The 19,443-nt window shown below is 39.3% G+C and overlaps 2 protein-coding genes across 6 annotated transcripts in view; both read left to right on the top strand.

Moving 5' to 3' along the window:
- Positions 1-4,038, top strand: part of atg16l2 (ATG16 autophagy related 16-like 2) — a 63,433-nt gene extending 59,395 nt beyond the window's left edge. For 3 of the 4 annotated variants that reach the window (XM_079824646.1, XM_079824648.1, XM_079824649.1), the window contains one exon: positions 289-3,931. In XM_079824646.1, coding sequence (XP_079680772.1) covers positions 289-382 — 94 coding nt within the window. In that variant the 3' untranslated portion in view covers positions 383-3,931. Of the gene's footprint in view, positions 1-288 lie in introns of all 4 variants that reach the window. The other variant, XM_079824647.1, reaches the window with a different exon arrangement.
- Positions 4,039-4,673: 635 nt separating this feature from the next.
- arrb1 (arrestin, beta 1) overlaps positions 4,674-19,443 on the top strand; it is a 56,054-nt gene continuing 41,284 nt past the window's right edge. The window contains exons 1-2 of one of the 2 annotated variants that reach the window (XM_079822955.1): positions 4,674-4,929; positions 5,032-5,093. In XM_079822955.1, the coding sequence (XP_079679081.1) occupies positions 5,074-5,093 (20 nt within the window). In that variant the 5' untranslated portion in view covers positions 4,674-4,929; positions 5,032-5,073. The remainder of the gene's footprint in view (positions 4,930-5,031; positions 5,094-19,443) is intronic. The other variant, XM_079822954.1, reaches the window with a different exon arrangement.

A 19,443-nucleotide genomic window follows, 5' to 3' on the forward strand; every position in this document is an offset into this window, starting at 1 on the left:
CTTACCGTTGTCAAACTTTTGACCGGTAATGTGATTGTATATTAATCCTGATGGGATTGAGCTATGAGGAAGTACAAGTTTACTTATACTTTGTTCAATTTTAATAAATGAATTTGCTTTGCAAGTCATTTTGTGATTCTGCATATTGCGTTATATAGGTCTTAAATTTAATTCATAATGGTCTTAAAAAGGTCTTAAAAAGTCTTAAATTTGACTTGGTGAAACCTGCAGATACCCTGTATTAATTGTGCCTTTAAATTGAATTCTAAGCTGTAATTCTTTTTGCAGTGCTCCAATAAGCGCTGTGGCCTGGTCGTTGTCGGGCGAATACGTAGTAAGCGTGGACAAGAGCCGTCGAGCTGTGCTCTGGAGTGATATCTGAGACCAGACATGGGCTCCCTTTTTCCATCTTATCAACTGAATCACTCCTGGAAATGCACTCAGGGATGTCATCACAACACAACCTTGTTGGGAAAAGCTCACACTCTGCACTCCGTCAGTAGCACGACCCCTTAGTGTTGTGACAGTCTTTGTTGCTAAGAGGCCGTGTCATTCAAAAGCACAAACAGATGTGCTAATGTTACAGGGGGCTGGCGGCTGTCGAGCGGAGCTGTCTGGGTTTTGTTTTGAAACCTTGTTACAAATGAATTACTGACGCAGGACGCGGCGAAGCATTTGTAGGCCTTCCTGTTGCTTGACTTCTTACTATAATTGCCAGCCACTTTAAAATCTGGGATCTCTCGACATACAGCAGATATTTCTGCCTCTGGGATTTGATATCAAAGGGAAACATGAACAAAATGGCACCAACCAGTTTTAAGAACATGACGGCACATTTTTGAATACGTGGAAACTCGACCCCAGCGTATTCGCATATCAGTCCTATTTTTAGAGACCAAAACACAGAACAGACACATTATTTTGAATGCCTGGTTAAAGCCCATTGTTTATTGTCACACAATGACACAATGTCACACAATATATATATTGTGGTTTCCACAAAATATGAACTGTTTTCAACATTCATAATAATCATAAATGTTTCTTGAGCAGCAAAACATCATATTAGAATGATTTCTGAAGGATCACTGAAGACCTGAAAATTGCTTTTAAAATATATTAAAATAGAAAACGTCTTTTAAAATGTAATAATATATCGCAATATTAATGTTTTTGATCAAATCAATGCAACCATGGTCTTACAGACCCCAAACTTTTGAACAGTAATATATATATATTTTAGATGTCTTTGACCACAATGAAAATCTGAATCATTATGATGTATTTGATAATCTCATTCATATAAATCACTAACGAAATCTACTGAAGCAAATTTGTGCCATTATCATTATGATGATGATTATCATATGCAGAATAACATGATCTTCTGGTTTGCGCAAAGTTCATGCAGCTTGAGTGTTGCGGTCATTAAAGCAAAAGGGAGACCCACCAAATATCATATTTTCTGTTTTTACACTCAAATTATGCTGCTAATCGAATTTGTTATGAAATTGAAATGAGACAAATTAGAATCAGAAAAAAATGCTAAATAGAAACATTTTCACTAGTGCACTCAGACATTTAGACCACACTATGTTGTTAATCACTGCCTCAGGGAAGTGCTCAGTTATACAGGACTGACTCTGGTAATTTATTATAAAAAGGGACTCGTGTTTTAAAAATGAATGAGAGGAAGCCTTGCTCTCCGCCACACTCTTTAGTGCTGCCATAGAGACCCAGTATGCTCGCTGCTAAACTGCGCTCAGATTAGCATTTAAAAGGGCCTTCTCTCTGATGAGAATCACACCGCACCGCTCTGACTGACTTTGAAGACCCGAATCACTGCCATCAGAGATCCACAGACCGGCATGTGATTCAATCTGCTGCGTTCATTCGTGTCTTAATTATAGGGAATTATGAGGAAAGTCTAATGGCCATCTTACTCTTGTCAGCTGTTGGACCAGAGAGTTTAATGGAAAGTCTCAAATATTTATTAACCTAAAACTGGAATATGTGCCAGTTGCTATGGTTTAGTACGTCCCACTGAAACCACTGATCTTACTGTACATCCTTGAATTGTACAGTTATAATATGTTCAGGTCATTTTTCACCCCAAAATCAAAAGAAAACAAGACGTTATATTTTCACAATTCACAAGATGTAATATAAATCTCTGGTGTCCCCAGAATGTGTCTGAAGATTCAGCTCAAAATACCCTCCAGATCATTTATTATAGCTTGTCAAATGTGCCCCTATTTGGGTGCGAGCAAAAACGCACCGTTTTTGTCTGTGTCCCTTTAAATGCAAATGAGCTGCTGCTCCCCGCCCCCTTCCAGAAGAGGGCGGGGCCTTTAAATGAGCTTCGGATACTCCGTCAACAACAAAACAGGCAAATCTCACTCATCCTTACCATGGAATCAGATGGAGAGACTCAGGAAGATAACTTGTAGTCGTCTGCACCTGTACATTTTGAATGGTTAGTGGATACATTTATGTAAAGTTAGTTGTTGTGGAGTTGCGTTGATTCAACTCATGGACTAGCATGTTACCTTCATGTTAATCTATCAAGTATTGTATAGGTACTCGTGTGGGAATGTAAAAAAGTCCCGTCACCTGACTATACAATGCTTAATAAATGTGCGTTTTCGAGGGTAATGAGCGTTTTCGGGATAAAACTACTGACATGGCTCTGGTCTCTGTGAATACAGTCAGAGACTGTGGTAACTTTAGCCATATTAGCCGTACAGCATTCTAGAAAGAGTAAACCGAAATGGCGGTCTCTGTGCTTGTCACTCAGGGGTGTGTCTATGCTAAACAGGCAGATCATCAACGGTCATTGGATGGGGTTTCCCTACTCTAACGTTGGAGTAGGGGGAAATCTGGAACAGTGCATTATGAGAGATTGATAATGATTGATGGGGATTATAAAAAAAAGTATCATATGGATTTTTACCATTATAGGCTGGTTGTTAAAATGAAAACTTAGTTATAAATACTTTTACGTGTACACGTACAGTATACTGTATATGCATTATGGTTATGGAAATGAGATTTTTCACCATGCCATGAGAATTGAGGTGGAGATGTACTTGAATTGTCATGAAAATAATGTTGCAATGCAATGAAAAACATCTTGACAAATTGAATGACTCATTGCTTAATGTTTATATGTTTTTCAAGACCTGCTTAAAAACATTTGAAAACATCTGTTGATAAGAAAACATCTGTTTGATATTCTGGTTCGTTGACTATATGAGAATAACTGTTGTATATTTAGTAGACAAGTCTTACAAAAACAGAGATTTTTGTATTTGTTTTCCCTGAAAAGAGCTATTGTATTGTTTGGAGAAAGTGTTTTTCTTTTTTAAATTGTTATTGTTACTGCGGTGAACTTAAAGAACCCTGCCTTTCCAAATGTTGATTGTTCTCAAAGGTGTGCAATTATCAAGAGAACAGCTGCATATATTAGTTAACAACACACTAATTTTTTTTTTTACATTTTTAAACACTGTTGTATTTTTATTGTATTTTATTGTTGTTTTGTGACCAAAAAAAATATTGTATCAATCAAAACTGCAAAAATAAGTTTGATGATAAACCAGTTGTTTACATAGGAAAGTAAAGAACACGAGCAAATAAGTCCATGCTTGTCTTTGTTGTAATAGGCACTTTATAGGTTGAAAACAGGTCTTGAAAGATCAACATTCATGCCATGATATAGTTTAAACCCCTTCAAATGTGTTCTACTTTAAATGAACATCACAATGAAATGGTAAAATGATGCGTAACTGTGTTGTAAGCACTGTAACAGGGTTGCAGATGTATCACTTTGTAGAGTTTCATGGTTGTTTGTAGTTGGTGATAAGCTTGAAAAGAAAATATTTGTTGGATTTTTTTTTCTTACAGTAACTTTAATAAATGTTTGAAATGTAAATGTTTGAGACATTTAATGTGTTTTGAAACTAGCTATGTTTCCTGCTAGGTTCATTTTAGGTTAACAAACTTGGGATTTGTGTCTAATAAAAGTAATGGGACACCAAATGTTGAGGAAAATACCATGATTTTAGCATTTATTTTAGAACATTAATGCATTTTAAAGTGTTTTGTCATAACACTAATTAACAGCCTGAGGTAAAGGAAATGTATGTGTTATTGCTGTGTAATATCTGAAGCATATTTGGCTTTTAAGCATCTTGATTGATGTTATTTATTTTTGAGAAATCTAAATTTTAATATGGTGCCTGTATGAAACGAATTTAGGCTATTAATTTATTCCTGAACTGATACTGTAAACCAGTCACAACTCTTTCAGGAAAAAAAACACTAAAACATCAGGGATGATTTTTCAATTAATAAAACCATCTTAAACCCACTTGATGGCGGATTGCTTTATCCTGTCCAATATTGATTTATTGCTTAGTGGAGTTTAAAACTGAAATGTGACACCACTTTAAATGATGTCAATGTCAAGATGTAAATCATGTTTCATCCGTCGCCTGTGCACAGTGATGGCGAGCTGAGAATATCTATTCAGCGTTGGAGAATATCATCACCCACTCACCTCACCTCAGCTCCCGCACACATACCCTCACACATCCAGAGAGGAGGAGAGAGAGAGAGAGAGAGAGAGAGAGAGAGAGAGAGAGCGCGGAAGGGAGGGTGAGAGCTCTGGTAGACGCGCAGGCAGTGTGGTGGATATCAAACGGAAGCTTCTAAAGCGCTAGGATTTTCCAAACAGCATTTTCCCCACCTGAAGGACTCTTAACCCAGAGCACGGGAAGGCAGCGAAGAATCAGCGGGTTTTGCCTGTTTTATTTGGAAACGCGGGGTTTGTCTGTTGGGAGATGCTCCTGTAATTGGATTCATCTGGAAAGCTCTCAAACCGCGAGGAGAGCTGCTTAAGTGACAGCGGTTCTATAACGCAGCATAGTAAATTCTCTTTCTTTCAGTCTTTTTCTCCATCCTCCTGATTTCCATCGTCTCTGTCTCCCTCTCTTTTTTGGGCAACCCCTCTCATCTTTTTCCCACTAGCAGAAGAGTTTCTGTGGAACGTGTCGCACGCAGATCCTCGCGATGGGTGATAAAGGCACAAGGTAAGCCATGTGTTTTGGATGGATTAGCTGACACAGGAGGACATTGTACAATTTGCTTAGATTTTTTATTTTATTTTATTCTATGTTAGATGTAATTGGCCATTTACCATCACAGTGGCTCAACGCAGTCAGTAGCTATTGCATCCCGTGCAAAACAAAACAAAACACCATCATGATAGCACACATGACACTAAAGCAATGCAATAAACATTAATTTAACAATATAAGATATAACATAAAGCGCTAATGTACATAACATCAACAAAAAAACGAAGAAACACTTATTAAAATGAAAAACCATCAATTGTGAGCCGTCACACAGGTAAATATGACAGCTTTAAACTATAAATTATAAGATTATTTGAACTTTTTACTTGCAAAATGGTACATTTAACAATATTTTACCTGAAGAATTACATGCAGTGTAAGGCTATATGTATTACAGTTTTTCCCCTTATAGGGAAACTTACTGTTAACCAATTAGCAGGTTTTTACAGTTAAAAAAATACAGTGTTTTATTAGTTCAATTAAAAACAGTGAAACTGGACAGGTAAGTGGAGGAAGAGAACTGTATTGAGACACTCTTGAGCACATGCACTGGACTACAAATAAGGCTATTTGCTATGATAAATAGACAATGAGCTATATGGTCAGTTATCCCATCCTGAAACAGACCTGCAACCCTTCAGGAACCACTGCATACATGTAGCCCATTTGCTTCAGTTCTCTGTGAAGGTTTTAGAGGTTGGTGGAGGTATCAAACTGTTTTGGCGTAGCGGCATTTCCATTGATATTTGACATTTCACACAAGGACACAGTTGACCAGGACATACCCACTGTTTCTAAACTCTCTTGTGAACCAGATCAGTGTTCAAAGCCCAAAGCATTATGATATAAGTTCACTCATCGAATTCATCTACACACTTAAAAATAACGGTTCTTTATTGCCGTCTGTGGTTCCTTGAAGAAGGTTTTACATCCATGGAACCTTTCCGGTTCTTTTTGGTGTAAAAAGGTACTTCATATTATTGAGATGTTCTTCACAGTGAGAAAAACGGTTCTGTTTACTGAGGTTAACAGACTCCAGACTATTGACTGTCAGCATCAAGTCTGGTATACATTACAGCTTAATTTGGTCAATAATCACCCACTCAAAGGAATAGTTCATTTGGAAATGACAGTTCTGATATGAATTACTCTCGTTTTATTTCAAACCCTTGGCTTTCTTTACATTTGTGACATTGCAACATTGCATTTGTAATAGTTATTGAAACATTAATATATACACACTATAAACAGTGCGTTTTTAAGTATGGCACAGATTATGATAGATACGACAGAACAAAAATATAGTCTAAACATTAATCTCTGATTGCGAAAAACAGTATGATAGGTGGCATGTATGTTTATTCTGGTAGCATGGTTATTCGCTTTTAATCTCGTTCCATAATGAAAGTTTCATTCACTCTGCTACTCTCATGCTCTCATCTAACAGACACCCAATTGCAAGTACGACATCATTCAGAATTACCCGAATATCCAGCAAAATACAGTCTTTTTATATTCAGTTTATGCTAAAACATGGAGAGAGTTTTACCGTGCTGAATGTGACATCATGCTGTTTGGATGTTGAATGGAGAACGACGTGAACATCATGACAATTTGTACCTTTTGGCAAATTGGTATACCAGTATCGAATTTGATTGATACCTGATTGGACCAATATGACGCTGAGTGTTGGATCGGCACATCCCTAAGAAATATGATACATAAAACTATAAAGACAGTAGTGGAATATATAGCCATGGTCAATGTCTTGTTTACTTGTTAATTGTCTCAAACACAATTATTGAATTCTTTCAGAGATTCAATTGCATTAACCTCACAGTGATTAGCTCTTGCTCGAAAGTACTCATTATAGCAGCTTAAGAATTTTTACATATGACTTTGATGGCGGGCCGATAAATACCTGTACACTCTGACTCCTGGAAATTGATATACTTTATTATATTATATTATACTTTATATATATATATATAAATTCCACCAAATGTATCAATATCTTTGTAAAATGGCACAGCTTTTCAAATATCTGAACGTACACGCTTAACATCAGTCAATCAAGCATTAGACTATGTTATGATATTATGATAATCAAGCACTATTTAATTATATAATTTTAGTAATTAGAACTAAAACTGTTGGTAACCATGAATAAATGCATATTTGTCATTTAACTGAACTTTGGACTGGTGGTGGTGATTAAGATATTGTTGGTGTTTCTGTAAAAAAAAAATAGATAATAGTAATTGTATTATATTAATAAAAGATAATAATTCTACTACTAATTCTACTACTAATAACAACACTATAAAAAAATAGAGTTGGCCTAATTGAATTTCTGTGAATTGATGCAATTTAATTCCCAGAAATTCAATTTGGCCGACTAAAAAAATTAGAGGTGATCAGTCACTAGAAAATGTTCAATTGGAGACCTGAATTTTTTTTACAGTGAATATAGAACGCACTAAGGATTGATGAGCTGCTGGGTTCATGAATATTAATCAGCATTTGCTCAATCTGATTTGCTGAAATCAAAACAGGGACAGGAAAAGATGAGTGCTAGCCAATGAGATTGCCGTTTGCGCATTAGTTCCGCCCACTACCGGAAATAAACGGCATATCTTCTGCTTGTTCTTAAAAGCTGAATAATTCCAAATGAACTCCGTTATTGTGATAGGAAAATACAAAAAAGAATATTGTTAACATGTAGCGCGTCAATTTTGCGTAGTATGTAAGACCCTCGCGCCCTCTCTCTATCTCGCACGCGCGCATGTGTGTGTGAGAAACGCGCTCCGCAAAAGCGACAGAGTTCTTCACACTAGAGTTTACGGTACATCAGATGAGCTGATTTGAAATCGTATAGATCACTTGACGAACGAGAATTGATTTGCAATGGCTAATGATAGATATTATTTAATTGCCCAGAGTTATGATTTACTCACATATGCAAGTGTTTTACTCGCATTGTAGAGGGTTGATAAGGTTCAATTAGTTAACATTAGGATTATTTAATGTATCATGAAGTAAAAACAAACAGTGCTTTTATGATATTTGTTCATCTAGGTTATTTTCTGGATACACTGAAAAGAAAAATACTCAGGACCAACTTAACAAAAGGTTTGGTTCAGACCAAATTTTTTTTATTTAATATGAATCAAAAACATGTATTTATACACCTGGCGCAATGCGATGCTAGGTGCGATACAAGTGTTTTTTGCTAATTTCAGCTCGACGCAGTCATCATTTTCACATCCAGCACCATGTTGTTTAAATAGCCAATGCACTCACGTCCATCTGTTCGCCCATGGGCGTGCTGGTCTGAAAACCAGGTGTGTTCAGGTGCATTGTTGGCGTGTTGCTATTTTGAGGCAACTGAAAATGACTGCGCCATTGCGGTCACACACCCGGTCAGACTCACAGTGGGGCTCAGGCTCTTGGACGATGGTTGGCTCTGTCCTCAACTCAGGCTCTAGCTTGTTCACCCCATCTGCCGTGGGCTCTGGCTTAAAGTCCATGGCTGGTGGGCTCTGGATTCAGCAACGTGACAATAGATGTTGGATGGGGCTGGACGCTAAAGATGTTCTCCTCCTCCGCCTTACCGACAGTAAAGGGGGATCCGTCCACCCATAGAGCGAAATTGATGTATTCCTCTAAACTCCAGCAGGTATTCCCCTTGTCATCACACGTTGCTTGGTCGCACTTCTCCACGTAGTTCTTGATACTTTTGCCGCCCTGGAAAATTCAAATTATAATTCTTTTCTTCAGTCCCTTACAGCTTCTTGCTGCAACGAGGATGATGAAGATGGGCACAAAGGATGAAATGGTAGCATATTTATTAAAATAAGCAGAATCAGGAAATCCACAAAGGTACAAACTCAAAGAAACAGCGTGCCATGCACAAACAATAACGGGAAAAGGAACAGAAGAAACGTCACAGGTTACGCATGTAACCATGGTTCCCTGAGAAGGGGAACGAGACACTGCGTTCGAAGAAAAAGGAAAACGCCTTCAGCGTGACCGGTGTCTGAAGTATATGATTCAAACGTGACAATGACATTGGCCTGCGACAGCACTTGACGTCAGTCTAGTATGACCTTGATTATGACCAGGTATGTCCGAAGCATGGCAGCAAGACGCAGTGTTTTGTTCCCTTTCCCATTGAACCATGGTTACATGCGTAACCTGAGACATTCCCTTTCGAATGGGAACTCTGCATCCATAGACACTATGGGGAAAGAGTACCCACTCCGCATGCTGAGGGAATAACTGCCTAAATGACCATGACAAGCAGAAAGAAGACTCAATGGACTTAGATGTCGGAGACCAATCCATCACTCAGGTCAACACCGAACTGTCAGTGACACTATTCCCCAAGGCCACAACCTAAATGCCATGCCCCATGCAAAGAAGAACCGAGCATAAATTCCTCCATACCAGTTTCCTCGCCTGTCACTATACTAGAGGGATCTGGTTCAGCCCTTGAGAAACCCCAGGGGAGCTGAAAAGACATGCTCAACCCTGCCTGACTCAAAGTCAGTCTAATCAAAGACCACGGTGGCCTCACTGAGGGCCGAACACTAGATGTCACTCTCTACTGGAGCTCAGTGGAGAGGAGGCCTCAGCAGTATGACTCTCTGAGCAAGAGGAGGCCAAACCTACTCAACCTTAAGACAGTTACCAAGGCAGCCCCAAGAGGGCCGGATACCTATTGTCACTGTCTAACTGGAGCTCAGGTGAGCTGAGGCCTCAGCAAATCAACTCTCTAAAGCGAGAGGAGCCAACCATACTCAACCTCGAAGACAGTTTATCTTCATAGAGGGCTGATCACTTGATGTCACTGTCTAACTGGAGCTCGGATGAGCGGAGGCATCAGCAGAACGACTCTCTAAAGCGAGAGGAGGTCAGCCAGACGCAACCTCAAAGACAGTTTGTCAAGGAGGCCTCCTGAGTGCTTTGTGCACTGGTGTGCAGTCATGTTGGGACAGGAAGGGGCCATCCCTAAACTGTTCCCACAAATTTGGGAGCATGACATTGTCCAAATGTCTGGGTATGCTGAAGCATTAATAATTCCTTTAACTGGAACTACGGGGCCAAGCCAAACCCTGAAAAACAACCCCCACACCATAATCCCCCCTCCACCAAACTTTACACTTGGCACAATGCAGTCAGGCAAGTACCGTTCTCCTGGCATCCGCCAAACCCAGACTCGTCCATCGGATCTAGAGTCCAATGGCGGCGCGCTTTACCCCACTGCATCCCACATTTGCATTGCACTTGGTGATGTAACGTTTGGATGAGCTGCTCGGCCATGGAAACCCATTCCATGAAGCTCTACTCACTGTTCTTGAGCTAATCTGAAGGCCACATGAAGTTTGAAGGTCTGTAACTATTGACTCTGCAGAAAGTTGGTGACTTCTGTGCACTGTGAGCCTCAGCATGCGCTGACCCCGCTCTGTGATTGTATGTGGCCTACCACTTCTGTGTTGTTACTGTTGTTCCCAATTGCTTCACTTTGTTATAACACCACTAACAGTTGACCGTGGAATATTTAGTAGTGATGAAATTTCACGAATGGACTTATTGCACAGGTGGCAACCAATCACAGTACCACGCTTGAGTTCACTGAGCTCCTGAGAGCGACCCATTCTTTCACAAATGTTTGTAGAAGCGTCTGCATGCCTAGTGCTTGATTTTATACACCCGTGGCCATGAAGTGATTGAAACACCTGAATTTAATGATTTGGTGGGGCGTCCCAATACTTTTGGCAATATAGTGTATGTGACCATTAGAGCTAAACACTGCATGAAACAAACCATGGTCATGAAAGAATCAATTCTGCTTCTGCTCTTTGAAAGTTGCAGGAACATATAACCCCCTGAAAATCTACGGACTTGTATTATCAGCCTTGTGTTACTTCTGAACCGACACCCCATTCAATTCAGAAACGAGGCGGTTGAAGTTTTGTGTGGTAAAATTTTGCATCATCTGCAACTCATGTTTAAGTGCTTTTTTGTGAGATAAAAATTCATTTTTTGCGTTTAATCTAATTTAGGATTGTATCAGGCTATCAGCACTGATGCACTCGTTAAAATTCAGAGCTGATTTCTGAGTTTCCGGTTCAGTAAGCAAGTTTAACATTTTTATAGCCCTTAATGGTTTATTGTTACTTGAAATGCTTTTTCGTTCAAAAGCCTTCCGTTCAAGAATTGTTGAGTTATGGATCTCCTGTGCAGTGATTTCAGGACTGGCGTCCTACTTGTGCTCCCCACATTTAAAATAAACGAGTATTCTTTTTGATTCATTGTTCACTTTTAATGATTTTTATGCTTTTAGTGTCTTTGTGTGGGACTGTTTGAGTATCACAGAGCTCTTCAGTAGCTTTTGAATCCTCCTGCCAATCTGAATCTCCCATGGTGCATATGAGCACTTGAATCACAGTTTGAATGTCTAGCATGAGTTGTCTCTTGTGCGTGATCTGCTAAGAGGCAGCTGCAAGTCAATTACATTGATATGGGATCCAATAATAGAAGGCACATGTCTTTAATCAAATAAAGCTTTTGTTGGTGTTTTTTTCTTTTTCTTTTCTTTTTTTGTTGTTGTAATAACTGCAATTACTCAAGAAAATCTTCTGTTATATACTGCACCTGATAAGTGTCTTTAGACTTTCAAACTAAAATGTTCTTCATCCTGGGTAACACTTATACTTAATTGATTATTGATTTTTATCTTCTTTTTAAAAATAAATTGATCTCATAATTTGGCAACAGGCTGCTGAATACAGTAAACATAATAATTGCGTCCCCCATTTCAACAATGCATGTCAACTTGCTATTAAATTGCAGCCTTTCGTATTTTAATATGTCAGGATTTTGGTTTTTATTTCAAATAATTGGGCAGCCCTATCAAGGAACCATTCATGTGTGTTTGTTTGTTTGTGTGTGTGTGTGTGTGTGTGGCTATGTGTGAGATCGTGTGCTTGTATGTATTTGTGTGTGTCTGTGTGGGTTTTGTGTCCTACATGTGTTTGGGTTCTTAATAAATTCACAGTATATGCACATCTGTGACTACAACATCACTGGCTGGTATATTAAACAAAGTATGATTGGCGTTCTGATCAGCGTTTACTGACGTTTTCACTTCCAGCATTGATAAATTTGTGGCTGGACATTTTGTTGCTTTCCACGGTTTGGTCACAGTGTTATGTGTACAGTATGTCCAGTGATTTTGGAGAGTGGAAAGTAAAATTATGCCAAAAATCAGTTTAAGCTATTCACAGTAAATTATAATTGTGCAGATCTGATGTAATTTACAGTAGTCTGGGATCAATTATGTGCACCTTCCAGTGTTGAGGAAGCTACTTTGAAACTGTAGTTTGTAAAGCTACAACTTATTTTATGTGAAACTGCGGTCAAGCCGCTCTGCCATATGAGTTAGCTACACTACAAGATACCGACAAATTGATTTTTAAGAGAGATTTAAATATATGACCAGAGCAAGCCTAAGGGTTTGTGGGTCCTCCTGTGTGATAATGAAAATAGACCCCAGTCAGTGTTATCACGGTAAATGATCTTCCTATCGGGAGTAATGATCGGCATTTATTATTGATCATCTTGTTGGGCCCCTCAAATACGCCGGGGCCCTAGGGAACCTCATTTCTATAATTGAGTGGAGGTCAGCAGGTCAATATTTTCAACCACTTCATGATCATGTGACGTATACACAAACCAATTCACGGAGAAAAGAATAAGGTTTTTCAATGTTGCATACTAAACAAGTTTTCAAGAGCATGCCTCAGTTCAGGGTTATTATTGTTAAGTAAAACTAAAATCCATACAAAAAATTTCGTTACTTGAAATACACATGAACTGAAATTGTTTTTTAATTTTAGCAACATGCTTCTCATTTTTGTTTAAAGGGGTCATGAATTGAGGAATTACAATTTTCTGAACTAAAACTTCCTTGTTAGTCCAAAAACAGTTTTTATTGTAACCGAGCCCAGAGAACTGTCAGAGGTCAGCCAGGCTCCACCATAACCCAATCACAGCGCTCGATGTCATCGGAGTTCTAATCACGCGCACCTGAACCTCATCTCCTCATCAGCACAGAAGAAGAAGAAGAAGTCACTTTAGCTGTGTCTCATTTCATTTCATTTTGAAGGCTGCATCCTCTGGAGGACACATCCTGTGAAGGATGCGGTATACGGAGTGTCCTTAATCAGAATTAAACGAGACGTCCTCCGTAGGACACACAGGCAGGAAGTATCACGTTGCTATGCCAACGTTCACAGTGGAGTTGCGCTCTCACACCAGTTATATGAATGAAAATTATTTATAACTTGAAAATGACTATTAAATGTTTCTTGCCTTGACAGCAAAGTACTGTTCTAAACGTTTACAAATCACTAAACACTTGTAATCCTGTTTACCACAACTAACTATTTGAGGTAATACAACTTAAAAACAAAAACAAGCTTGAAACTACTTAAGTTTAAACACCACATCTTCGCTTGCATGTATATCTGCCGGCGGCGCAATTTTTTCAAATAATATTTAAAAAACATGACGGTTGTTAATGGCGACGCAAAGAATTGTGGGTTATCTGCAGCAGCGAAGGATACACCTCATGCACACTCCGAATTCCTGAAAAGAAGGGTGCATTTGAAGGTCGCATTCGGAGTGTCCTACTTACTTTTCTGAAATGAGACAGCCTTGATGACGCTGCAGCCTTCAAATGCGACCTCTGGAGGACGCAACCTTGCGAAATGAGACACAGCCTTTGTCTGCTCTCGTTTTGAGTAAGGACTCACCTTCCTGATTCCAGCGAATGTTACTTGTCTCTGTTGTATCTCCTGATTCTCCGTGTCTCCATCGTCTTCCTGGTCCCCCGTGTCTGCAGTTCGTCTCCATTTCCAAGTCCCCTTCCAGTCATCAACTCCTTCACCGAGGTGTGTGCTCCAGCTTCCATCTTATTCGCCATCCACAACCTCCTCATCCATCTTCAGAGAGAAAGACTGTCAGTATTCCTATTCTCCATTCATCTGCTTAACATATCCTCAGATATACTCACCACCCGTCTTCATATTCTTCTGCTGTCAAATAAACTTTTATTTTTAACATCATCCTTGTTGTGAGTCTCTGTTCCGTAACAAGAAAGACTCATTGTGGAATCTATAGGTCAAAAATCGCCTCTGCAGAATAAAATCAACGCCTAATTCATCATCGAAATTTTGGCCACGCCCACTGGGGTGTTAGTGAGATGGCGAGGAGAGAAGAGCAATACAAGATCACTGGATTAAAAATCACATTACCATCCAAAGGATCCCAATGCTAGGAATGTGCTTATTTATTTTCAACAGTGTGAATGTCTCAGTTGAGCATTATTTATTTGTATTCGGTACATTGCACTGTGGATTCTTTGGTAAATCAGTCGCAATTTCAGCACAGGCTTTGCAAACAGACTTTTACGATATGGACTGGACAGTAATGCCACAACATGTCAGTGACCGTGCTAATTCTAATGCCTGATCTGTGATCAGTGATTTCTAATGTGATTCATGTACAGTCAAATTTCTTTGTGATGTGTCAGTCAATCAAACCAGTGACTAAACGATCAACTTCACATTGTGTCTCTTAGTAGGATAAAAATAATCTGTTATTTAAACTGTGATTAAATTATATTTAGAAAGCAATCAAAGGACACTCCCTTTACAATCGCTGGAGCTGTCAATCAAACAGCGCAAGTTTATCAGTGACTGAGTTCTGGACTCGTGCCAAAACTCACATAATAATCAACGAATCTCTTATTTACATTGTGTTTGCACTGTTAGTTATGATGAAAGCATTCGTTAGTGTGCAGAAATCGATTTGCTAAATTCATGCGCTCAACATGTCTGTGATCGGCTACAATGCTCATCACTACAACCCTTCTTGCCACAATCTGAATATAATGCTATAGATCTAAATATAATGCTATAATTAACACTTTTCACAATTAGTTAACCTTGAGAGCTGTAAAATTAAACATTTTTGAGAGAGTTCAACATGTAATACATAGCTATTTCATATGCAAAGATGTCAGCCAATCACAGCAGTGGGCGTTTACACTGAAGTCTCACAGCAGCCAATCACAGCAGTGGGCGTTTACACTGAAGTCTCACAGCAGCCAATCACAGCAGTGGGCGATTACACTTAACTCTCACAGCAGACACGCCCCTTCAAAAAGACCGTTCAAACCAGAGGTTAAAATCAGGGTAGGAAAAATGCCTTTTATTTATAAATTATGAACATTTTTGATGTAAAAAAATCATACTAACATTATAAGTGCACCACAGGAAACATACAACAATGCAGTTCAGGACCCCTTTTGTTTAAAGGTCCCATTCCGCATGATCCCATTGTTCAAACTTTAGTTAGTGTGTAATGTTGCTGTTAGAGCATAAATAATACCTGTAAAATTATAAAGCTCAAAGTTCAATGCCAAGCGAGATATTTTATTTAACAGAAGTTCCCTTTCAAAGCCTACAGCGAACGGCTGGCTTGGACTACATCCTGGTACTTCCTGCTATAATTACGTCAGTAGAGCAGTAGAACAGACTAACCTCCGCCCACAAAGAAACGCGAAAAAGGGGGCGTGGTCTTGTTGCTGTCCCACGTGGAGACGCGGACGGTCGCGTGGAGAAAAGGAACTGTTGCGTTGAGTGTGTTTATCGCCATGTCGTCGAGACGCTGTTATTTTCATCCAGGAGTCAAATCACCTTTGTTTGGCTTTCCCAGGGACGCTGTAGAGATTATTGAACGCATTCATCTCTACGTTAAGAGGCGTGATCTTTCCAACATGCGCTAAGCTGCTGTCGAATCACAACACAGGAACTGCTGGCACGTGCGCTAAGCTGCGGTCGAATTACAACACGGTAAGCGCTTGCACAATCAGAACTCGTTACGTATTTCTGAAGGAGGGACTTCATAGAACAGGGAAATCACCAGCCGTTTTTAGGACAGTGGAAACAGCGGTACACAGATAAGTACATTGTGTGAAAAATAATGTGTTTTTTTACACGCGAAACATGAACACATGTTATATTGCACACTGTAAACACAATCAAAGCTTCAAAAAAACACGAAGAACGGGACCTTTAAAGTTGAAGTACTAAAATAACTAAAAATAAAAACTAATCCTTAGTAAAAAAATTAATAAAAAAAAATCATAAAAATGACAAAAACATAATGTTGAAATCAAAGCATAAAATATTAAAAACACAATCTAATTTAAAATATTAACAATTACTATATCAGTGATAATCAAATAAATTGGCCATAAAGTTGTAGTATTTCATCACAGTAGTGTCAGGCAGGGAATGTCTTGTTGGCTGTGAACAGTGTTCAGACACGACACATCAGAATGATTGACACGATTATATTGTTAAATGTGTCAAATCGCTGGATATATTCAATTGACCTTTGACCTGCATGACATGGAAGCAATTCGATTTGCCATATGCCAGGAAACATCAAGTTTGTGGTCTGTGTGCTGTTCCCTTTGCTGACGCAAAAATACATACAAATTATTTATGTTTTTGCTCCTTTCATTGAGATTTTTTTTTTGTGTGTGTGTGTTGGTCATAAGCAAAAAGTCATGTATTTACATCACAATGTTAATATATGCTGTAAAACGTATTAATATTTTGATCTGAAAAAAGTAAAAATGCTACAGATTGTAAATTGATTTGCTGTTTGAATGTTACCGTATGTTTAAAACATGCATAATATTTAACAAGGCAGTACACATAAATTAACTATAAAATTAAAAAAACACATTACTTTAGAATATCTATTTGTTTTGTAAAGTTCTTGCAACCACAGCTGCCGATGTTTTGGCTTTAAACTGCAGATCTTAGAGGCTTTAATCACAATAAATACCACTTCCATTTTATTTAATGATTAGCATAAGCACCTCTATTGGCTTGATGTAAAGGACGGCAGTTGTTTGCCAGTGAATGAGTGGAGGTGGCGAGGGGAGAGGCCTTGCTCTCAGCCCACCATCTGAAAGGCCACGACCACTGTTTGTTAAGAGCACTGACTTCATTTATTGATTCAGCCTGAAAGCCTCTGACATAACCATGAGCAAAATCTATTGCCACAGCAAGATAGTCTCAAGCAGCTGCCAATAAACTGGTTGTCTTCCCTTGTGTTTTGTGCCGTTGTTCTCTTTATTCATGGCCGCTGGCAAATGGCTTTCTCTCCTTTAACATCTGATTTGCTATCATAAAGAGAACAATTCACTACAGCAGAGGTTATTTTGTGATCGCCTTGACCTGCTAATCGCTCTCTAAGCTGTGACAGCTTTGCTTTACTCTGGCCTACAAAGGATGAAGTAAATGGCACTCTCCATGAATAGGGCACAAATTAGGGTCTGAAACACTTTAAAAAAGTCATTTTCTTTTTCAGCAGTGGAGTGGACAGTAAGGAGGTTAACCTTCAGAAAATGTTACATACATCTTAAAGATTATTTTAATATATATATATATATATTTATAAATTATAAATTTGTATTTTATATTTTCTATATGTAAATTTTATATTAGTTAGATATTTTTGTAACCCTGTTACCAAAATTAATTAAATTAAACAATAAATAAAATTGTAAAAAATAAATAAAATAAAAACAGACTGTAGGGTTAGTCAGATTTTATTAATTAATTAGTTTTTTTTTTAAGAAGTTAAAACTTTAGGTGTAACGTGTATGTTCAGTTTTGATTTTGTTTTACTGTGTTCTGTTCTTGTTTTGCCTGCCTGAGGCTGAATCCGAAAACCTAGGCAGCTGACTTGTTGCCTCGCTGCCTTATCAGGCAATGACTTGTAAGGCAGCATAAGTGCACAAAGGCACCTCGCTGATTTTGTGGCATCCGTAACAGTTTAATGATCTACTACTTCTTCTACTACTACAGTAGTAATTTCTCGCTACAAATAACATCAGAAGTGGAAAACGTTGGTCAAAAACGTACATTTACACACAAACTGACCAGCAACCGCAACTTTTAGATGCCATCTTTCTTTTTCTAGCTCAACTGTCACCGAATGGAATGCCTAGGATTGTGGGATATCAAAGGCAGCGAAGGATACATCTATGCTGCCTTCAAAAATCAATCAGATGAAGGTCTCTCAGGAGGCATGAAGTGAAGCTAACATTGGATTCGGACGTGCCTCGATGCCTTCCTACCTTGAAATATGTCCTCCGAAGACAGCATTTTACAGTTTTCGGGACGCAGCCTAAATTCCTAGTTAGTTTCCTTGATTGTTCCTTGATTGTCCCTCACACCTGTTTCTGTTCAGTTTAATTACCCTCTCCATGTATTTAAGCCCTGTGGTCCTTTAGTCTGTCAGTCACGTTCAACGTGATATTGATACTGTCATTGGGGATCTTATTTCGAAGCCCCAATCACCTCTGAGTTTTACAAAATTGGGCAATGAAATTGGCGAGTGGAATTTGCATACCTAGCCACTCCCGCAGGTATATAAGATGGTCCCTGCATCTACTCATTCAGATTTTTGCTTCAGAGTGATTGATTTCTTGGTGCAGGGCACAGTTCACAGCCACGTCCTGCCCCAGTGCATTTCTTCCAGGAGGTGCATGAGGTGATCAAGTTGTGGAAGGCACCTTTTACCACCTTAAGCCTCACAGCCTTCTCCACTATCATTATGCCATCTCTGGCTGAACCTTGCAGAGATTTGTTGATGCCCCTATCTTGCAAGCCAGCCTCTTTGGCGTCACTGTTGAGGGCTTTGCACAGTTCTCTGAAGTTCAAAAGCAGATGTAGGCCATCAAGCACATCAAACCCGGGCATGATACCACTGCCACCAGGCCGCTGAGGGCCAGCCCCCAGTCTGCTCATTGCCGAGGGTGTCCCCCCTGTGGCTTCTACGCCTGCTCCGGGCCACCAGAAGCAACACCTCGGCCGCAACAGGTGATGCAGCCCATCCCTCAGGCCGTTAAAGCCTCCAAAGTCCAACAAAGCAGTCCTGAGATGGGCGACTCAGAGATGGAGGGAGCTGCCCTGAACGCAGTCTCTGAGTCTTACTGGACACGGTCTGGCAGTAAGAGACGCTGCGCTTTCTCACTCCCAGCCTTGACCCTCAGAACTTGGGTCAAGTATACCGCGAGCCAGCCCCTCGCGGTATCCTTGGAGCCAGGTAAATGTCACACCACACTCTTTGCCTCTACTTCGAGAAACTTTGTTTCCCGGGTTGGGCCCCAGTGCTCCTCCTCGCTGCCCCCCTGCAAGTTGGTCAG

Source organism: Gobio gobio (assembly GCF_949357685.1).
Source record: "Gobio gobio genome assembly, chromosome: 8".
In the NCBI taxonomy this organism is placed as follows: domain Eukaryota; kingdom Metazoa; phylum Chordata; class Actinopteri; order Cypriniformes; family Gobionidae; genus Gobio; species Gobio gobio.